The following is a 20,497-nucleotide window of genomic DNA, read 5'->3' as shown; positions in this document are numbered from 1 at the left end:
GGCATAGTGCCTAAGGCATTTGACTGCTAACCAGAAGGCTGGAGGTTCAAACCCACCAGCCACTCCTCAGAAGGAAGATTGGGCAATCTACTTCCTTCCATAGAGATACTGCCTCGGAAATTCAAAGAGGGGTCACTATGAGTCAGAAATGACTCGACTGCAGTGAGTTTGATTTTTTTACTTTACTGTGTGCTGAACAATGAGACAATGGGGGAGATTGCTGGCCCAAGCTCCAGTCCTGACTCCTGCAATTTGGTGGCTATATGTGACCTTTAGTAAATCCCTTTCTCCTCTGTGCCTCAACTGCTTTATCTATTTAGACAAGATAGGGTTGTTATGAGTCAGAATCAACTAGATGGCAGTGAGTTTGACTGAAATTTGTGGTTCAGTGGTTGCATTCTTGCCTTCCACGTGGCAGAGCAGGTAGGAGAGAGGCTGCCCTGACCACCTTGAGGCAGGAGGAGAGGCTCAGTGGAGAGAAAGTGTGGGGCCTGCTCTGTGAGCCCTCTGGTCTGGGTAGGCCCTCCTAGGGTATGATTGCCTCTCTCTCCTGGACTATCTGACCCACATGCCTGTGTCTCTGCCCTACTCAGGGATCTGCCTTGGTTACTTCTCAAGTGGCTTTAACACAGCTGCCGTGGACCATGAGGCAGATGGAAGCACCAATAATGGCATCTTCCAGATCAACAGCCGGAAGTGGTGCAACAACTTTGATCTGAAGGCCCCAAACCTGTGCCACATGTACTGCACTGGTAGGCTCTTAAATGGTGGACTCTTCGCCCAAGTTAGGTCTTATGTAAAAGTCCAACCAGGCTTGGCTGGAGTTGGGGCAATACACTAGTCTTTGCTTTCACCCCTCCACAATCTGTTGGGCCTACCAGGAAGAGGGGACTGGGACAAATGACGATGAATCTGATTTGGGAGTCCTAGATGGGAAGCAGTTTCAGAGCTATAGGAGTGGAGCGGGGATTGCTTCTGATGGAGGAGAAGAGTGATAGTTGTGCTTCCAGAGTACTCAAGAGACAAGATTGGGCTTAGGATGGAGGAGGTAGGTAGGATGTGTGTGTGTGTGTGTGTGTGTGTTTATGCAAGACTGAGAGAGAGAAAGTGTGAGCAAACAAGCAAGTGAGCTGGAACCTGAATGCTAAGCTCTGCTCCTTGCTCCTTCATTGTGTTTCTCTGCCTCCCATCCTAGATTTGTTGAATCCTAACCTCAGGGATACAGTTATCTGTGCCATGAAGATAGTCCAAGGGCCCCGTGGTCTGGCCAGCTGGTAAGTCACTTGGGCTGGACACCTTATGCGGTGGTATGGTTAGGACTGGTGGACAGGAACAGGGAGCTTACCTTTTCCAAGCACCCATTTTGTACCAGACATGATGCCAGAGCTACGTGATTTAATCCTCACAACTCCTGGTATACTGTAGAAGTATTTATAGATGACACACTGAGTTTCAGGGAAGATAAGCAATTCATTGGAAGACACATAGCCATAAGTGCTAGAGCTCAGCCTGGGAGATGAAGAGGCTGGCTCTTCCAAGATTTGCCTAGCTATGATGCCTAACTAATGGTGCTCTAGACTAGGGCTTAGTAGACTTTTCCTTTTCTTTTTAAATGGTGGACTCTTCGCCCAAGTAAGGTCTTATGTAAAAGTCCAAGATGTACAACAGATCAGAGATGGGGTGCTCTCATTGAAATAAGGGTGAGGGCTCCAGAGATCACTGTTTAAGCATTCTCATTTCCCATGTCCTTCCACAAGATGGCTTTTGAAGCTGCCTTCACAGCCAGGGGAGTTGTGATTGCCCCATGTCAGAGATGAGCATTAGGTGGAGAGTTGAAGTAGATCATTAGTTCACAGAGGTGCCTCTGAAGCAGTTGCCCTATAGCTTCCCAGTGTCTTTGGATGGGAGTTTCAATAGGTAGAGTCCCCAGTCTTCCTTTTACTCAAATTTTAGGATGAGGGATCAGCAAGGAGGTAGAATCTGGGGAAAGTAAAATGCTCCAAGGAGCTGATGCACCAGGAGCATGGATGGATGTAGCAAGTGATAAAGCTGGGGAGGAAGTTGGAAGGAATTGAATGAATGTCAGCCCAAGAGCAGAAGGATGAAGGAAACTAAGGCAGGAGGACTTATTAGGAAGTCTTTGCAGGAGTCTAGGTGAGAGATATAGGGTCTGGATTGGGGTAGTTGCACTGGAGATGGACAGGAGAGGGGTTGGAAATGAGAACTTTGAAAAAGGAATAGAGACAGGTGAGAGGTAGCCAGGGAAAGAGAGGGGGAGGTGAAAATGACTATGAATCTAGAGAGGATACACACGTGGACCCTGAAATGGCTGCAGCTTTGGAGATGTGTTGGTCTGAGAGAAGCTGAAGCCCTAGGAATTGAGTCTGAAATGAGACAGGCTCATCAAAGCATCATGGATGTCTATAAACTCAGAGTAGGTGAATGAAGACTCAGGCACTACACCTCAAAGGCTTGAGGACTTGGAAGCACCACCCTGGGATGGGAGAAATAGGTCCTTTGGAGTTGAATCAAGCAACAACCCCTCTTTTGTACATTGGAAGTAAATTCGTGGCATATGTTACCCTTGAGAGATAGCTGTGGCTGAAAATAGGAAGTGGTTTTAGAAGGCAGAAAGGGGCTATTTCATTCTATACCCATTTATTAAGAATGCACTGTGTACTAGGCTCAGTGCTGGGATGCAGAGATGGCAGAGACCCGTCTTTGCTCTCAAGGATCTCAGAGTTTAGTGGAAGAGACAAATAAGCCAATCAACCACCTTTGGATAATAGATCTATGGAGGTCCCTTAGGGGAACTTGGGCTCTTTGACATAGGCATCATAGAGAACACCAGTTATCAGAGCTTGGGGCCCCTGAAACTTGGAACCTCAGGACCTCAGGACCTTGCTTATCTTCCTCAAGGTGTCAGCTGTGAACCTAGAAATAGTAATGGTTCTGAATGAGCTTGTGAGCTATAAAGTTATCAACAATTGAAAGACCCAGATTGATAGCCACAGAGAATAGGATGTGGGCATTAGTCTGGCATTTGCTAGCTGTGGCTCTTGGGCAAGTCATTTTGCATCTCAGCCTCAGCTTTTCATTTGGAAAATGAAGAGCATAATATTTGCCCCATCTATCTCACAGGGCTGCTGGGGGTTGTGAAATGGATGATGGGTGAGAGAACGTTATGTAAACTGTAAAGTGCTATGCACATGCAAGGCGCCATCATTGTTTCCAGAAGCAGCACAATGTGGGAAAAGAGCATTGGACACGGGTTCCAGACGCCAGCGCTCTAAGTCTTTGCCTATAGATTATACTCTATTTCCATCGGTAAAACAGAGGCTAGAAAAATGACTCTCATAGGGCATTCTCTCCCATTTTCTTTACTTCTTGCAGTGGATTAGCTCTTTCCTCCCCCTACTTCTAGTTTAGAGCCCCACCCTCTTCCTGCTTTTCTCAGAGCAGTGATTGGAGGCTGTGGCTAATATGCCCTTTCCCTTCCCCCTTCTCCTTCTCCATCTGCAGGGAGACCTGGAGGCATCACTGCCAGGGCAAGGATCTCAATGACTGGGTAGATGGCTGTGACTTGTAGAATCCTCTCTGGAAGGACCAAGACAAACACCGAAGTATGGGCGATGCGGTTTGGTCTGTGACCCAGGGTTGGGGAGATAAGCCAGCTAATAAAGTATTGTTTAACATAAATGTAGTTCTCAGAGTTCACTGGGTTTCAGGTAGAGGGTTGGAGCCAGAGTAGCTTAGTGTTTCCCCACCCGTCGGCCTGGGCTGGGCTTCAGGTGGACTCCAGAAAGCCCACCATGGAAGGCTTGCCTCAAACACTAGTGGCCTGGGGGTGTCAGTGCCTCCCTTGCTCACACCTGGCAGAGTTTCCTAGACCCTATATCTGAGTCTAGAGTTGCCAGATTTAGAAAAACACATAAACAAAGAGCAAACAACAATAAAAACATGCTCCAGTTAAATTTGAATTTCAGATACACAGCAAATAATTTTTGGTATAATTATGTCCCAAATATTTCACGAGACTATACTAAAATTCCATTTGTCGTGTTTCTAAATTCAAATTTAACTGGGTGCTCTATATTTTATCTGGCAATCTTACTTGGGACCGAAACCATCCACTGCTGGTTTGTTTGGGAAGGTCCCTAGGACACTTAGTTTCTGAGGCTCTGGTTGCAGGGGTGTTAGTGTCTTCCATCAGACAGTGCTTGTGGTGCCTTGGCCCTCCAGTTGGTGACTGCTAACACACTCTGTTGCTACCTTATGGTGGTGCACCCTATCTAAAGATTGCCACCAGGAACTCTTTCATGGAGCTCTCCAGCGCCCTCTAGAGGAGGGAGATTCAAGTGCAGCTGATAGTGTTGGATGCCCCATCCTGGGTAAGAAAGCCACCACTGCACTGTTGAGGCTGCAAGATGGGGTGGGAGATATGGGTGGCTGTCAGGCAACAAACAGCAAAGGTGTTTGCAGTTCTCTGCCTTCGTCAATATGTGGGCAGCTCAGAAGAAGATGGGACTCTATCCTGGAGCTCAGCTTCTCAGCTCTCCTGGGACAACTGTGTCTGAAGAAGGAAGGTCGCCAGAGTCTCAGGACACAATGAATGTGGTGGCAAGAGCAGCAGCTGAGGTAACAGGGTGATATGTGAAAGGGCAGAGTCTGGAAAGATTCAGAGAGTACTGCAAATACTGAACTGTTGATTTAGGTAACTCCTAAGGAGAAGAAGGGAATACGACAACGTGTTCTCCCCCGCCAAGACCTGCCATCTCTGAATGCCACTGGGTCAGCAAGCGTTAGAAGGGCTGCTTAGCATCCAGCCTTGGGGAGGCAGGCCAGGTTCCTTATACTGCTGGTCTGGCCCTGCCTGTGTCCCACACTGGCTTTTGGTTCTGCAATCCAATGGAAATCTTGGCTCCAAGTCAAGGTGCTGATCAGCATGAGGGCTGGCCCTCATACAAGTAGATAATGATGAAAGACCAGCTCATTGCTGGAGTGGATAGCCAATGCCTAAGGGATTCATTCTTATTAAGTCATAGATAGGGAGAATCTGATCTCTTTTTAATATTTATTTTAAATTAACAAATTGATATTAATAATGACATTGTTAATATTATAATAATATTATGTAATATTGTGTGTCTACCATGTGCCATGCATTATTTAATTTAGACTCTAGAACAGTAACTATGAAGCAGGTACCATCTCAGGAGGAAGGAGAGAGGGGAGGATATGAGAAGGAGAGGAAGGAAAAGAGGAGTGGTTTGGAAAAGGGGCAGAGATTTCTGTGTGAAATGGAGAGAATTAACTGAATTTTGATCACTTCTGGTGAGTCACCTCATTCTTTGCTCAGTTTGGCTCCACCTTGGGGTTAAGTGCTCGACTACTAGTGAAAAGATTGGCAGCTCAAACCTAGCCAGAGGCACCTTGAAAGGAAGGCCTGGCAACCTGCTTCCAAAAGGTCACAGCCTTAAAAGTTCTGTGGAGCAGTTCTCCTCTGTGCACCCGGGGTTGCCATGAATCTGAATTGACTAGATAGCAACTAACAACAACCACAAGGGGAATACTCCAGGGGATGATTTGCTGCTCGAGAGCTGCCCCTTCTCTACCTATAAGTGTAGGTGATGGAAGGCAGGGCTCCTGGCAGTTGAGGGAGGCTTTGCTGAATGCTCTTCTTGGGCTGAGATCCCTGTGCTCTGCCTATGTGATCTATATCCTTAGTAGCTATGTCAGGCATACTCTACTCTGGGTACCAGTCAGGTGGGTATACCCCATTTGGGCAAGGGCACCAGGATCTACTGGACATGTGACATATGTGCCACCATTTCTTGCCCCTTTGCCTATGGTAGACATTGAAAACTGAACACAACCCTCTATCCCACTGAGTTGGAATGTGACAGGAATCCAACACTTCAGTGGTGGCCACTCTCAATGGAGTTAGCATGTAGGATGAAGACTTCTTTATCATCTCTGACCTACCACGTGTTGGGCATCATACAGGCACTTTCCCTAGTTCATCTCACAAGCCTCAAAATATTCTGAGGAGGTAAAAATTATCACCCTCATTTCTTAGGAGAAAACTGAGCCCCAGAGAAGTTCTAGAGCTTGCTCAAGGGGATATAGTTGGTGAAGCTGTGATTTGGATGGGGCTATTGGACTACAAAACTGGACTTTGTCCTCAGTACGTCCCAGCCTCTATAGGTGAGCGGAGGCCAGACACCTGTGGTTGGATTCTCAGCAGGCTGGAACTCCAGAACAGGAAGGTACAGTTAAAGAGGACAGTGGAGAAGAAGCCCATCCTATCTATCAATATCCAAATCCTTCAAATTCTCTTTTGCTTTCACCTTTGTTCTTGCATTTCCTCTGCAAACTTGCCTTCCTAGCAACCTCTTTGCATGTCTCAAGTCTTTAATCAAAATCTGCTCTGAGTCACTTAGGTAGACAGACCCTGGTGCTTCTCCTGCAATGAATGCTCAGTGCCTCATGCCACCTCCACATAGCTCTTGCTGCTCAATGTATTGTGTGCATGGCTGTTCTCCCCTCTCCCCAACTGCACTGTGAGCCCTGAAGACTCTCGGTGTCTAACACAGAGCCTTGCACATCGTGGTCACACAGAACACCCTCACGGAGTGATAGAATTGCGGTGGAGAGCACAGTCTGGCACTAGGAAGTCTTCTTCCCCGATTTTTGTTCCCTTCTGCTTTATTGCTGGCTGAGTTGGGCACGCTTTGGTGCCCACCAGTCATTTTGAATTGGGTCTATTTAAATTTGGATATAATTGTGCTTGAAAAGAAGCCACAAAAGTATGACTTACACTAAAGGCAAATGGACCACAACAATGATAAGTTGTAATGATTGTTAGCCAAACAAGACACTTCTTCCAAGGCGTGATGCAGGGAGCAGAGTCAAGAAGATGTACCAAAGAAGACATTCAGACAGCCAAGAAACACATGCTTGCAATCATTAGCCATTAGAGAGATGGAAATCAAAACAACAATGAGATATCATCTCACCCCAGGAATAATTAAAACAAACAAGCAAACAAACACACAGCCATTGAGTCAGACTAACTCATAGCGACCCCTCCTTGGGTTTCCGAAATGGTATCACTATGGAAGTAGATTGCCCAACCTTCCTTCCAAGGAGTGGCTGGTGAATAACCAGCTTTCTGGTTAGCAGTCAAATGCCTTAGGCACTACGCCACCGGGAATAATGTTGTTGTTGTTGTTGTTTCCCGTCGAGTCAGCCCCGACTCATAGCGACCCCTCCTTGGGTTTCTGAGGCAGTATCACTACGGAAGTAGGATTGCCCAACCTTCCTTCTGAGGAGTGGCTGGTGGGTTTGAACCGCCTGCCTTCTGGTTAGCAGTCAAGTGTCTTAGCCACTATGCTACCAGAGCTCCCACCAGGAATAATAGCAAAGCTTAATAAGATAGAAAACAACAAATGCTGCTGAAGCTGTGGAGACATTGGGACTGTCATACATATAGTTAAATGGTACAACCACTGTGGAAAATGGTATGGCATGACCTTAAATAGTTAGAAGTAGAAATACAATTTGATCCTGCAATCTCACCACTAGGTATATATCCTAGCGAAATAAGAGCGGGTACATAAAAAGCTATATGCACACTCATCACTGCAGCATTATTCACAATATAAAAAAGATGTGAACAACCTAAGTGCCCATGAATGAATGAATGGATAAACATACTATGATACATACACACAATGGGATACTATGCAGCATTAAGGAATAACGACAAATCCATGAAACACTTTGTAACATGGATGAACCTGGAGGACATTATGCTAAGTGAAATAAGTCAATCACAAAAGTACAAATACAGTATGAGTCCACTATTATAAAAAGTCAAGGAAAGGTTTACACACAGAAAGAAATATTCTTTGGTGGTTAGCAGGAATGGAAGGGGAGGAAAGGGAAAATCACTAACTAGATAATACACATGCATTAATTTAGGTGAAGAAAAGGCAATATATAATTAGGGGGTCATTAGCACAATATCACTAAGGCAAAGGAAGACATGAAGAGGTGCACAAGGCTTCCAGACAACAAAGGGAAATCCTATTACATACAAAATATTGCATTATCAATAATAATAACAATCTACAAGTGGATATGCGGACAGACAGGCAAACTGAACAGGTGTGGGTAAGCAAATGGGACTATAACCACTACCAGCTGTAGGTACAGCAGAGGATATTTCTACATATGTATCTGTATGTGCTGTAAGTATATCCATGTAGACAGTAGAACAATCAGGGGGCAAAATTAGGAGAATTTCTTAGCCATAACCAGACACCTTGAGATAATAAGTCACTGGGCTTGGGGGCTTAGGACCCCAGTGTTGGAGGACAGCTAACTCAATTGGCATAATAGTTCACAAAGACAATGTTTTACATCCTCCTGTGATAAGTAGTGACTGGGGTTGTCAAAGCTAGCAAGTGGCCATCTAAGGTGCGACTATTGGTCTCTCCCCACCTGGAGCAAAGAAAAGTGAAGAAAATCAAAGACACATGGAAGCAAATAGTCCCAAGGACTAATGGACCACAAGAACCTCAGCTTCTTTGATCCTGAGACCAGAAGAACTAGATGGTGCCCGGCTACCACTACAGACTGCTTTGAAAGGGAGCACAATAGAAGGTCCTGGATAGAGTGGGAGAAAAATGTGGAACAAGACTCAAAATCATAAAAAAGACCAGGCTTACTGTCTGATAGAGACTGGTGGAAACTTCAAGGCTATGACCCTTAGTCACCCTGCAAGCCTGGCACTGAATTCACTCCTGTGGTTCAACTTTCAGTCGAATAACAGAGAAGCCTATAAGGGGAACAATAACAATAGGGAGGCACACACTCCTTAGAACAACCAACCATACGAGATCAGAGGATCAGCTTTTACCCAGGGATAAAGCTCAGAAGGCAGGAAGGGATTGGAAAGTAGGGCAAATGGAACCAGGAAGCCAAGGGAGGAAGTGGAAAGAGTGCCGTTACATTTGTGGGGATTGTAATCAATGTCATGAAACAAAATGTATGAATTGTTGGATGGAAAACCCATTTACTCTGTAAAATTTCACTCAAATTATAATAAAAAGTGTTTCTTTCCTTTCCTTTTTTTTTTTTTTTAATTGGGGGGGGCAGGTTTTCCGGCTTCCCCTTTCCAAGGCTTCCTTCAAGGCCTTTTTTTTTTTTGTTTTGTTTTGTTTTTTGGCAAAATCATCATTGCTGCCCAGCTCAGAAACTAATGAGATATCAGCAGTGGTTTATACTTGGGATCAGTGGCAACAGGGAAACATCACACATGTATTTCCTAGATGCAGTGGTCATGTTCCTTAAGAACCAGGCCATGTGGAATGTTTACAAAGCCAATACTATAGTTCCTTCTATGTATGCAGGTCTTCTCATCCCTCACAATCTCCACATGCATAAAATAATTTTATCAAATCACATTTCCAAGCTCTTCTGTTCATGTTCATTTTCTGCTCGTTCATTCACTTTGCCATCTGTGAGAAGACACTAACAGACAAGCAGCAGCAGGTGCCAAAGGTTTAAGAAAATTATGGGAGAAAAAGCAAGAAATTGATTAAATCCTATCTATTCCTTTTTTTTTTTTTCTCCTGCCAATTGAAAAATGACAGTCACAATGTCATTTTCAAAGAAATCTTGGTTGCTTTTTGTGATACTGTGGTTTTTCTTTTGGGGGACAGGTTAGCACTTTCTAGACCAGGGGGATTTTGCTTAGGATAGGTGGCTCCTCAACAGATCACAATTGGGCTTAAGGGTCCATAAATCCCTTAAAATGCAAAATTTTGTGTCTATCTATGGGTCCGTGTTTATTTTTTTTTCTGCGGAGTGACTTCATAGCTTTCATCTTATTTTCGAAGGGGTCAGTGACCCAAACAAGATTAAGAATCAGTGTTCTACAGGAAAAACAAAGAAAAAAGAAAGTGTTTTACACATACCGTTGTTGCTAGTTCCGGTCAAGTTGATTCAGACTCATGGTGACCCCGTGTGTGCAGAGTAGAATTGCTCCATAGGGTTTTCAATGCTGGGAGCTGTCAGAAGCAGGTCATGAGGCCTGTCTTCTGAGGCACCTCTAGGTGGGTTCAAACCACCAACCTTTTGGCCAGTAGTTAAGTGTTTACTATTTGTACCACCCAGGGGCTCCTTATATGCATTCTCTCATTTAAGCTTCATAACATCCTTGTAAACTAGGCATCCTCATCTCCGTTTTGGAGAGAGGAAAGTAAAGGCTTATAACAAGCAATTAAGTACTTGCTTACATGCCTAAGCTTAGACTCATAGATTGTTAGAGTTGGGAAGCACCAAATAAACGATCTGTTCATTTTCTACCCCCTCCCCTTTTAGAGAGGAGGAAACTGGGGCCCGGAGAGGTGAAGCAAACTGTCCAAGGTCATATGGCAGAAATGGGTTAGAAATTCAGCCTTTTGACTCTCTGCCTGAAGCCCTTGCCAGCCTACGGCTTTGTTCTTGAAAAGCAAGTGTACAGATGCTCATCAAATGCTAGCTTGAATTAGTGAGTCTCTCCTCTTGATTTGCCCTCAGGCTAGGTTAGTTCCCAGCCAGTTTCTTGGTCCCCAGGGACCTCATAGCCCCAGACTTACTCAACCTATAAGCCTTAGGAACACGCAAGCAAAAATACGCACCAAAGGATTCCATGGGCTAAGAATCTCAAAGGAGTGGAGGAGAAAACAATTAGCTAAATAAATAAATCTTTGGCTTGAGAAACATCTGCATAGATGCTGGGAAAAGAGGGGAACGATCTGGAAAACTTTAGCTATGACACTACCTTCAGCAGGGTGATGAGGCCCCTTCATCCTTTGGTATCTATGTACATTTTGTTGGTCATTTTGGTCACTTTCTCCTTTCATTTCTTCGCTTGGGTCCCACAATGCTGTGTCATCCCTGAACTGTGCTTTCTCCAGACTCTTGTCCTTTGCATAGGCAGCTCCCTTACTCTGCTTCAAGTGGAAAACTTGCATTCATCTTTTGTAGTCTGTTTACTTTGTCAGTATTCTCTGCTCTGATTATAGATTCATTGAGGGCAAGTGCTGGATGCATAATAACCCAAAACCCACTGCCATTGAGTCGATTCTAACTCATAGTGACCCCCTTTGGGTTTCTGAGGCAGTAAATCTTTACAGAAGTAGATTGTCCAGTCTTCCTTCTGAGGAGTTGCTAGTGGGTTTGAACCACCAGCCTTCTGGTTAGCAGTCAAATGCTTTAAGCACTACACCACCAGAGCTCCCTAGCAATAGGCATCAATAAATATGAGTTGAATGATTGGCGAGCCTGCGTCTCTGTGCATTTTCCCCTGCTGCCTTTCCAGCTCTGCCTGAAAGCTTGCTCTGTGCAGCCTGCGGTCTGCAAGCCCCCTCTCCCAGAACCAAATCCCTTGCCCCCTCTGAACTGCTCTTTCTTCTCTGTAGGGGAGTTCATTGGGACTTCACAGAAGCTCTCAGCCCTGCTCCACCTTTGGTTGTCAAAATCAAAATGAAATCTCTGAGCTCGTGGAGGAAGAAATAACCAGGTTTTTCTTGGACCTCTGGGATCAGGTGGGATGAGCTGAGCTTCACCTGGGGGAAAACATTACCTGCTAAGATCACACCTGTGGGTGGGACCTGCCTCTGGCTTCCTTACTCCTAGCTCACCAAGAGCTTTTCCCAGAGTTCACCTCTCCCCTCTCCCCTCAGCCCACAACCCTCCACCTCTTTTTTGTTGTTGTTGTTAGGGGCTGTTGAGTATTCTCTGACTCATAGAAACCCTATGCACAGCAGAATGAAACACGACCCGGTCCCACTCCAGCTCCGTGATCCCTGCCTTCCCTATATCCCCAGCTCCCCCGCACTCTTATCTCCCTTTTATCAGGGCTTGTGGCTCCACAAACTTCTTACTAGGCATGTGCATGGTTAAAACTCTCACAGAAATAGCTTCAGGCTGGAAAGAGGGAAATAAAATAACGTTGGCCTCTCTGCCAAGAACAACAAAGCAAAAGCATGCAAGCAGCCAGCTTGGTGCTTGGCAGAGCAGCGCACAGAAATACTCGTTCCCTTTGCACTCTCCAGCTGTAGCAAACCTCACTGATTTGCCTTCTGAGGTCACGTGCATTCATTCATTCATTCACTCATTCAGGTATTCATTATCTGACCCTCTGAGGTCACTGGGAGTTTCTGGATGGTGCAAATGGTTTGCTCTCGGCTACTAACTGAAAGGTTGGCAGCTCAAACCCACCCAGTAGCACCATGAAAGAAAGGCCTGGCAATCTGCTTCCGTAAAGATTACAGCCAAGGAAACCCTAGAGTAGTTCCATCCTGTAACACATCAGTCGCCATGAAATTAATTTGATGGCAACAAGTTTGTTTTTTTATGGACTTTGGTTTGGTCTTGTGATCATGCCACAAATTCCTGGCCTTCGTGTCATCATTTAGGTCCCTCCTAAAAATGTGACACATCCCTGAGCCTCTTCTGTCCATGGTGCCTCTCTAAATTTTCACTAAGGAAATGACTATACACAGTTACCTCTTTGGAACAAACAAGCCACTCACCAGAATTTAGGCACACAACTGTATTTTTGGTAACAACCAATTAATACTCTCTAGCTGGTTATTGTCTTGCTCTCTTAAATTCACCAACTTTTCTTCTTTAAGCAGGTTAAGTATGTTAACTATGTAGACCAAGCTGAAAAAAGCCAGAACACCCAAATCACAAGGGACAAATACATATGTGATTCCTGAAACATCTGAACCCTTTAGAATAGTCTTTGCTTTATCACAAATTGATCTTTTTTTTTTTTTTTTTTTTTTCTGGAAAGGAAGCCAGAAATCCAGTGAAGCAGTTCAAATTGCAACTTAAACTACAGATTTTTTTTTTTAAAGTATGAAACTGTTAAATTGGAACAAGACAGAGCATCACATAGACTCCCAGTTAACTGAATAGAGGTTTCATTTGGTTCCTGTCCTGATGTAAGCAGTCCGAGGACACCCTGCAGAGCCCTGTCCTTCTGTATCCAACAGTCTAGCCCCCAGCACGACATTTTCCAGCGGGATACAATGAGGAGGGACTTCTACACCCTGGCAAAGTCTGGAAAAAGGATTTCTCTCAGGACTTCCTGCTTTAAGGGAGTCAGCCTGGTTGATCTACAATGGAATTGGGAGCCTGGGAGCCTGAAGGTATAGCTTTGGCATTGCCACTAAGTCACTGGGTGACCCTAGGCAACTCCCTCCTTCCAGGCTGGGTCTGCTTATCTGGCAAATGAGAGCGTTAGGCTATCTGGTCTGAAGGGCCATTGGGGGCAGAATAAGAAGCCCTGGTGGCACAATGGTTAAGTGCTCAGCTGCTAACCAAAAGCTTGGTAGTTCAAACCCAGCCAATGGCTCCATGGGAGAAAGTCTTGGTCATCTACTACCGTAAAGATGATATAGTCTACGCCCAAAAGCAAAGTTGAGAAGACAGGAAAGCGCAGAAAACCCGAGTGAACGGAAACAGGAAACCCCAGGTGGGAATGAGCAGAGTGCTGACACATAGTGGGGATGCCAACCAAAGTCATGGAACAATCTGTGTATAAACTGCTGATGGGGAAACTAATTTGCTCTGCAAACTTTCACCTAAACTTAATAATAAAATATTAACAACAACAAAAAGATGCAGTAGGAAAGTGTAAATTCCATCGGGTGAGGCCTGAAGGAGAGAGGGCATTGTGGTACATCTCTTGACATTTACTTAATAATTAAAGAAGCATTAACGTTTTCAAAATAGGTTAGATATTGGGGTTGCAATAAGTGGTTTTGTGAAAGAACCAAAGTATACAACTTTGTATACTTTTTAGAACTTTTACATGACAGATATAATTGAGTATAAGGAGGGACAGGATGCCAGGTGACAAAATCACCTCTGTAACTGCAGAGGACGTGTGTGTGGAACCTGAGATCTCTTTTCCTAATTTCCACTGTTAGACGTGAGCATATAATGCATGAATTTTTTTTCCATTCATCACAGCAAGTAAATAATCATGTGAACAAAGTTAATATTTGTGTTTTGACATCACCCCCTCTCCCCAAAGATTACAGCCTGGAAAACCCTATGGGAGAGTTCTACTCTGTCACGTGGGGTCACTATGAGTTGGAATCGATCGGATTCCACCTGTTCTAGTTGCACCTGTGAGCAACTAGGATGTCTACAACCTAATCTCTGGAACCTACAAGTCTGTTTACCTTACATGGTAATAGGGATCCTGCCAATGTGATTGAGTCAATAACTTAATGGGAGATTAAGACAATTTAATGGGAGATGGGAGATTACCCTGGATTATTGGGGGGGGGGCCCAACCTAATCACAAGGATCCTTAGTAATGGAAGAGGGAGGCAGAAGAGGAGCCAGAGGCAGACGTGTATGTGCTTATGGAGGAAGGGCAGAGCGGGGCAATGCAAGAATTCTACCTGCCATTTCTGGCTTTGAAGATGGAGGAAGGGGCCCTGGGCCAAGGAGTGCTGGTGGCTTCCAGAAGCTGGAAAAGGCAGGAATCATTCTCCTCTAGAGCTTCCAGAAGGAATTTAGCCCTGCCAACATCTTTGAGTCTGAAGGAGCCTCAGGACATCATGTGGACCTGCATCTTCCCTTCACACAGGTAAAAGGTTATCTTCATCATAAAGTTGAGGAAATAAGTATCAGAGAGGTGCAGAGTCTCATCCATTGTTGTACAGCTACGAAGAGAAGAGAGCCATGGGTCCAGGCTCCTGCCTCCTGGTGTGGGGTTCTTTGCAATCTGTCATGCTGTGCAAGTACTTTTTCCGTGTGTGAGTGGGTCAGGCAGGTGAGCTCTGTCAGGCTCCACCTGGCGGGACTCCACACAGGTGCAACACTGAGCTGCCAAACAGTACCCAGAAGTTGTGACCTTTGAATCTTGGGGCCTGATGTCCTTGTTCGGTAGGGGAGAGAATCACTTTGTGCTTCAAACCAGCTTGTCACAAACAAGAATTACTTTATTATAGTAGGAAGTGCAGGGGCTGTAAACCCAGACACACATGAGTTCGATTTCCAGCTCTGCCAGTCACCACCTGCCTGAGCTTGGGCAAGTTATTTTGGTTTTGTTGAGGCTCAGAATGTTCATTTGTAAAATGGAGATAATGAAAGCTAGTTAACAAAATTATGATGAGAATTAAGTGAGCAAAAAGTTGAAAGTCTTTATTAGATGCACCTGGCCTTTACTGCATGGTCCTCTGAGTGTCTACGCAGTGCCTGTTTATTTCATGGCATGTGCTGGCACTGGGATTAGAGGAGCCATGATGCTGAGCAGCTGGTGGGGATGGTCCTGTAAGTGCATGTGACCTCGGTGACCCTTGTAGGTCATGATTTGGGAGTAGATGTCTTGGGGCCCAGTCCACTGAGACTTGTCTCAACTCTAGTGTATTTCCAGAGGGACAGCCCACCTGTACCTCACTGTAAGACTCCAAAATTCCAGTCATCCCTGGGGCCCAGAAACTTGTATGAACTTTCTAGCATTTATGCCATTCGTTTTGGGAAGGGCTGGGAAACAGAGTTTGGCAGAGCCAACCTCTTTCCAGATGCTGGGCTCCTCCACCCTTGATCAGCTGCCATGACTCCTCAGAACACATGTGGGACTCATATTTGTTTATTTATTTCATTTTTGCAAAAGGTCTAGGTTGTAGGAAGCCCATCCCACTGACAAGGAAGTACAGTGTCACAGACCCACAAAGCTCAGAGGCAGTGAGTGGTGTAGCCTTCACACTCATGGCCATGCAGGGAGAACAGTCTCCTATGAGCATCCCTGTAGGCACCTTGTGGACACCTAAAAAAAAAATCCACTACCATTGAGTCAATTCTGACTCATAGTGACCCTGCAGGACAGAGTAGAAGTGCCCATAAGGTTTCCAAGTCTGAAAATCTTTATGGAAACAGACTGTCTCATCTTTCTCCCAGTGAGAGACTGGTTGGTTGAACCACCAACTTTTTGGTAAACAGCAGAATCTTTAACCACTATGCCACCAGAACTCCTGTGGATACCCTAACCAGAAAAACAAAACAAAACCAAAACCCACCAAACTCACTGCCATTGAGCAGATTCTGACTTATAGCAACCTTCATTGGGTTTTTGAGGCAATAAATCTTTATGGCAGTAGATCACTCCATCTTCCTTGTGCAGTGTGGCTGGTGGTTTTGGGAGTTGCCAATTGGAGTTACTGAGGTCCCTTACTTTCCCTGGAGTACAGTCAGCAGTATATTCTTGCTCTGTGAAAATGTCTACACAGCACAAAAGCTGTCTCCCAGGACATGGCTTACCCTCTCCAGGCAGAAGCTGAGTACACCCCTGGCTTGTTCTCAACAGGGAAAGAAAACTCTTCTCAGGAAGCCAAATGAAAGCATCAAAAACCAGGGAGATTGGAGGAGGGGGTGGGTGCATTTGCAAAGAGATGCATTACTGTGTAGACATTAGGGCCCTGCCCTAGTGGTCACCTCCTCCTCACCTGTGCACAGAGCTTTGCTGGCTGCCTGGCTGCATGTGACCCATTCCATGGCCTTCTGTTTCCACTTCACAGACGAGGAAAGGTGGGAGCAGAGACAGGGCAAGAGCAGAGCAGGGACCAGAGCCCTGACCTCTGTCTAGCCAATGCTTTCTGTACATCTGTGCAGGAAAAGGAGGCACAGCCACATCAGGAAGTAGAAGGCTAGGATCACGGAACTGCCCCTATGGCGTGATGCTATGAGCACAAGAGTTCTGCCTGGACAGGATGCTCTCTCTTGCCACGGGGGGCATGAAGGGATGTGATTTCACTAAAGGCCCCTGCCAACCTCCTTCCTCAGCCCTTCTTTCAGAAGTCAAGGGGGGTGGGTAGAGGTGGGGTTGAATATAGATGTAACACCTGGAGGGGGAGACAGGGATGTTTGATAGGGGTGAGAAGGTGGGGTAAAGAGAAGCTTGGGCTCTGGAAAGGCTGGTGTGTGGGTCAGGGTCAGGAGGAATCATGAAAGAAGATGAAAGAGCAAGGAGACATGAATGCCTCCTTTACAACTTTCAGGGCTGGGCAGTGTCTTCCTGCCACATATCTAGAGTCTAGGGCAATGTCATTCAAACGATGGGCTGTGACCCATTAGTGGGTATGAAATCAATTTACAAGGTTACGTTCTTAAAAATTTAGAATAGCATAAATTATCTAGTGTACACATTATGTAAAGATAAGTATTGTTTCATAAAACTTGGCTCATATATATTCTTATGTATATTTGTATTCACATCTATGTATCTATCTCTTTACCCATCCATCCATCTGCTTACCTATATATCCACCTGAGTCCTTGGGTGGTACAAATAGTTTTACATGTTCAACTGCTAACTGAAAGGTTGGGGGTTTGAGTCCACTAAGAGGTGCCTAAAATAGAAAAGGCTGGTGATCTACTTCTGAAAAATCAGTAGGAATGGAGGACAGTTCTACCCTGACACATACAGTGTCACCGTGACTTGGAATCAACTTGACAGCAAGTTTTTTTTTTTTCCTATCTATCTATCTATCTATCATCTAGCAATCTATCTACCTACATAGTCTATAGTTCGTGACTTGCAGGTGTGGCCCTTGGGGAGAGAGACCTACATGTGGGGAAAAGGCAGAAATGACTCAACCATTTCCACAAGACCAGCTTTTAATATGACTGTGATTTGAAGCACGAATAAATAAACACCGAAGAAAATGGAGAAACGAATGAAAAGAAACTCAACATCAAAACCAAAAACCATCAATAAAATAAAACAAAATCTCCAACAGACAAACAGAAGAAGCCCCCCAAATAAAAAGAATCAGACTGTACAGGCTGTTCACTGGAGAGAAGAACAATGTAGGAGCCGAGGATGGAGGTGGGAGTCACTCAGGCCAGGCGCCGCCCTCACAGCGCTGGTCGTGGGTGGGGTTGGCACTGATCACCTTCGGTGCTGAAGCTCCGTGGGCCAGCTGGGGGAAACAGGGTGTGGGCGGGGCCATGGCCAGGCCATGCCCTCCTGGTTAAGAACCATCACAAAGTACACAAGGACGGAACATATTAGAGAATTCTGCGGTTTCCCTCTTGCTTGTGCAGTTTTGGTTCCAACTGGGCTGGAGTTGGGTCTGCCCATTGCACAGGACGCAGAGTGAGAGCTGGAAAACACGCAGAGGAATGTCATGTACAGAGACAGACGTGGAGGTGGCGCCATAAGAAGTCTGAGCATGCAAGTGCTTTATACATCTGGCAGTGAGATGTGATGGTAGGTTGGTTCTTGGACAGTTCCAGAGTGTGACTTATCTCTCCTAGGAAGGATGCGGCGGGCCTGAGGGCACATCATGTCAGACGTGGCTCTAGCGAGGTTTTGGCAGATAGTTTGCTATGTGTGCATAGGGGGCTCTTGCTTCTTTCTGTCGTCAGGGGCCATCCCACCTGAGCTTGCTGTCCCCTGTCCTGGGTCTTGGGCCTCAAGGTCTGTTTAGGGGGGCTGGGTAGTATGAGGGGTGTCAGCAGGCAATCTCTTCCAAGGTCCCCAGGGTTGTCTGCAGGGGCACATTCACAGTGTGGCTGATGGTTTCAGAGTGGTTTGGCATCGTGTCACAAGTGCTCTGGAGAAAGAAGGAAGGTGGGTATTTGTCATTCATTCAGCAAACATTCATGAAGATGCCACTGTCAGCCCAGCCCAGACCCTGTGAGCTGTGCTCCCTACCTCTGAACTCTCCTGGGGCAATGGTGCTCCTGCCCCAGCCATCTTGGGCATGGGACTGACGTAGCCTCACTGCCTTCAGAATCCTCACCATTCCCACCTTGATGTCCCCTAGGACAAGGAGAGGGGCTCCTTGGGTATGGGTTTTAGTGGCTGCCTTGGCCTTCTCTCCTAGCGGTGATCCTGATACAACATCTCCTACATCTGAGTGGTCTCTAGCCTTGGAGCTATTTGGCCCTGAGTCCTGTCTTCCTTTGGGGGTCTCCTTGGAGGATGTCTGGGGTGGGGTTGGTAGGGCCTGTGGTTAGGCCTAGGGTAAGGAGTGCCAATTGCTGAGGCCATGCAGGAATCTGGAAGCCCCTCACAGTCAGAACCAGAGCTGGTTGGAACTACTGTACGAATCTTTAGGGTTAGGGTGGCTCCAGGAAAACACCATGGGTCCTGGAGGACAACACATTGTGATGGCCATGAACTTCAGGGTGCTCCCCAGGCTGTCCATCACAGGAGGCTGGGTCAGGAATCTGGAGGAGATTTGATGAGGGTAAGGCTGGGGAACCCTGAGACATTTTGAAGGAAAGAACATAGGTGGATGGGGGAGGGAGACACCATTTGTTGAGCAATTACTATAAACCAGGCATTTTGCTGATGGCATTCCCAGGACAACTCAATTTAATACACATAATAACTTTTTGAAGTATAAGATTATTCAGGTACTCAAGGAGGTAACTAACCTTCCCAGACACACAGATGGGAAGCAGAAGGCCTTGGAGCCCAGGCTAGGTCATTGGAGTTCAGAGCCTGGTGGAGGGGCTGAGAGATTCAAAGCAAGGTTTCGCCTGGAAGATGGGTGGAGAAACCAAGTCTCAAGCAGAAAATGGAAGCCCTCTTAGGGAGAAGGAGATGATAGGCATTTGGATTTGTTGACTTTAAGGAGGCAGTGGCCACTCAATTGGCTTAGCTCTGTCAGGGCCAGAGGGGCTGATTTGGTGCTGATGGGTTGGGACAGCAGTAGCACTTGTTAGCCAAGACCTGAGCCCAGGAGTGGACTGAGTTTGGAAAGGAGAGGGGACAGCCATATGACATGCAACTTCTCTGGCTACAGGAAAGAGAGGAAGAGCAGGGTGGTTGTTAGAGGCACTGCAAGCCCAGCTTTGACACCAGGTCTGTGACCTTGGCCTCTGGGCCTCAACTGCCTCAGACATAAAATAAAAACAGTAATAGACCTTCCTCTAGGGCAACTGCTGCTGAAATGAGATGGCACAATGGAAGTATGTAGCTCAGTGCCTGATATGTACCAGGCATCCAATAAATGGTAGCTATTGTGGGTATTGGAGGTTAACATGCTTAGCTGCTAACTGAAAGCTTGGAGGTTCGAGTTTACACAGAGATGTCTAGGGAGAAAGGCCTCTCAATCTATTTCTGAAAACTCAGTCACTGAAAATTTTATGGAGTACTGTTTTAGTTCTATTTTGACACACATGAGATCACCATGAATTAGAGTTGACTCCACAGCAACTGGTTTGGTTTGGAATTATGGGTATTATTGCTTATACCAACTTCACAGGGCCCAGCACCTTATGTCTTCTTTAATTGGAATGGAGTGCCAGTAACACCCATCTTGCAATAATTTGCCACCCCTAGGGGAGCCTACAAGGAAGACCGGTTAATATGACTGTTATTCAAATTTATGCCCCAACCACCAAAGCCACAGATGAGGAAATTGAAGAATTTTATCAGCTTCTACAGTCTGAAATTGACCAA

The 20,497-nt window shown here is 45.8% G+C and overlaps 2 protein-coding genes across 2 annotated transcripts in view; one reads left to right on the top strand and one right to left on the bottom strand.

The window, feature by feature from the left end:
• SPACA3 (sperm acrosome associated 3) overlaps window positions 1–3,589 on the top strand; it is a 5,450-nt gene extending 1,861 nt beyond the window's left edge. The window contains exons 2-4 of the mRNA XM_007937327.2: window positions 594–752; window positions 1,196–1,274; window positions 3,523–3,589. Of these exons, the coding sequence (XP_007935518.2) occupies window positions 594–752; window positions 1,196–1,274; window positions 3,523–3,589 (305 nt within the window). The remainder of the gene's footprint in view (window positions 1–593; window positions 753–1,195; window positions 1,275–3,522) is intronic.
• Window positions 3,590–18,536: 14,947 nt separating this feature from the next.
• LOC103194004 (acid-sensing ion channel 2) overlaps window positions 18,537–20,497 on the bottom strand; it is a 583,672-nt gene continuing 581,711 nt past the window's right edge. Inside the window, exon 11 of the mRNA XM_007937325.2 lies at window positions 18,537–18,638. Within this exon, the coding sequence (XP_007935516.2) occupies window positions 18,537–18,638 (102 nt within the window). The remainder of the gene's footprint in view (window positions 18,639–20,497) is intronic.

Source organism: Orycteropus afer, unplaced genomic scaffold, assembly GCF_000298275.1.
Source record: "Orycteropus afer afer isolate SDZICR_OR568_19922 unplaced genomic scaffold, OryAfe1.0 scaffold00042, whole genome shotgun sequence".
Classification (NCBI taxonomy): Eukaryota; Metazoa; Chordata; class Mammalia; order Tubulidentata; family Orycteropodidae; genus Orycteropus; species Orycteropus afer.
Note: the sequence above shows the minus strand (reverse complement) of the source record. Positions and strands in the feature narration are given on the sequence as shown.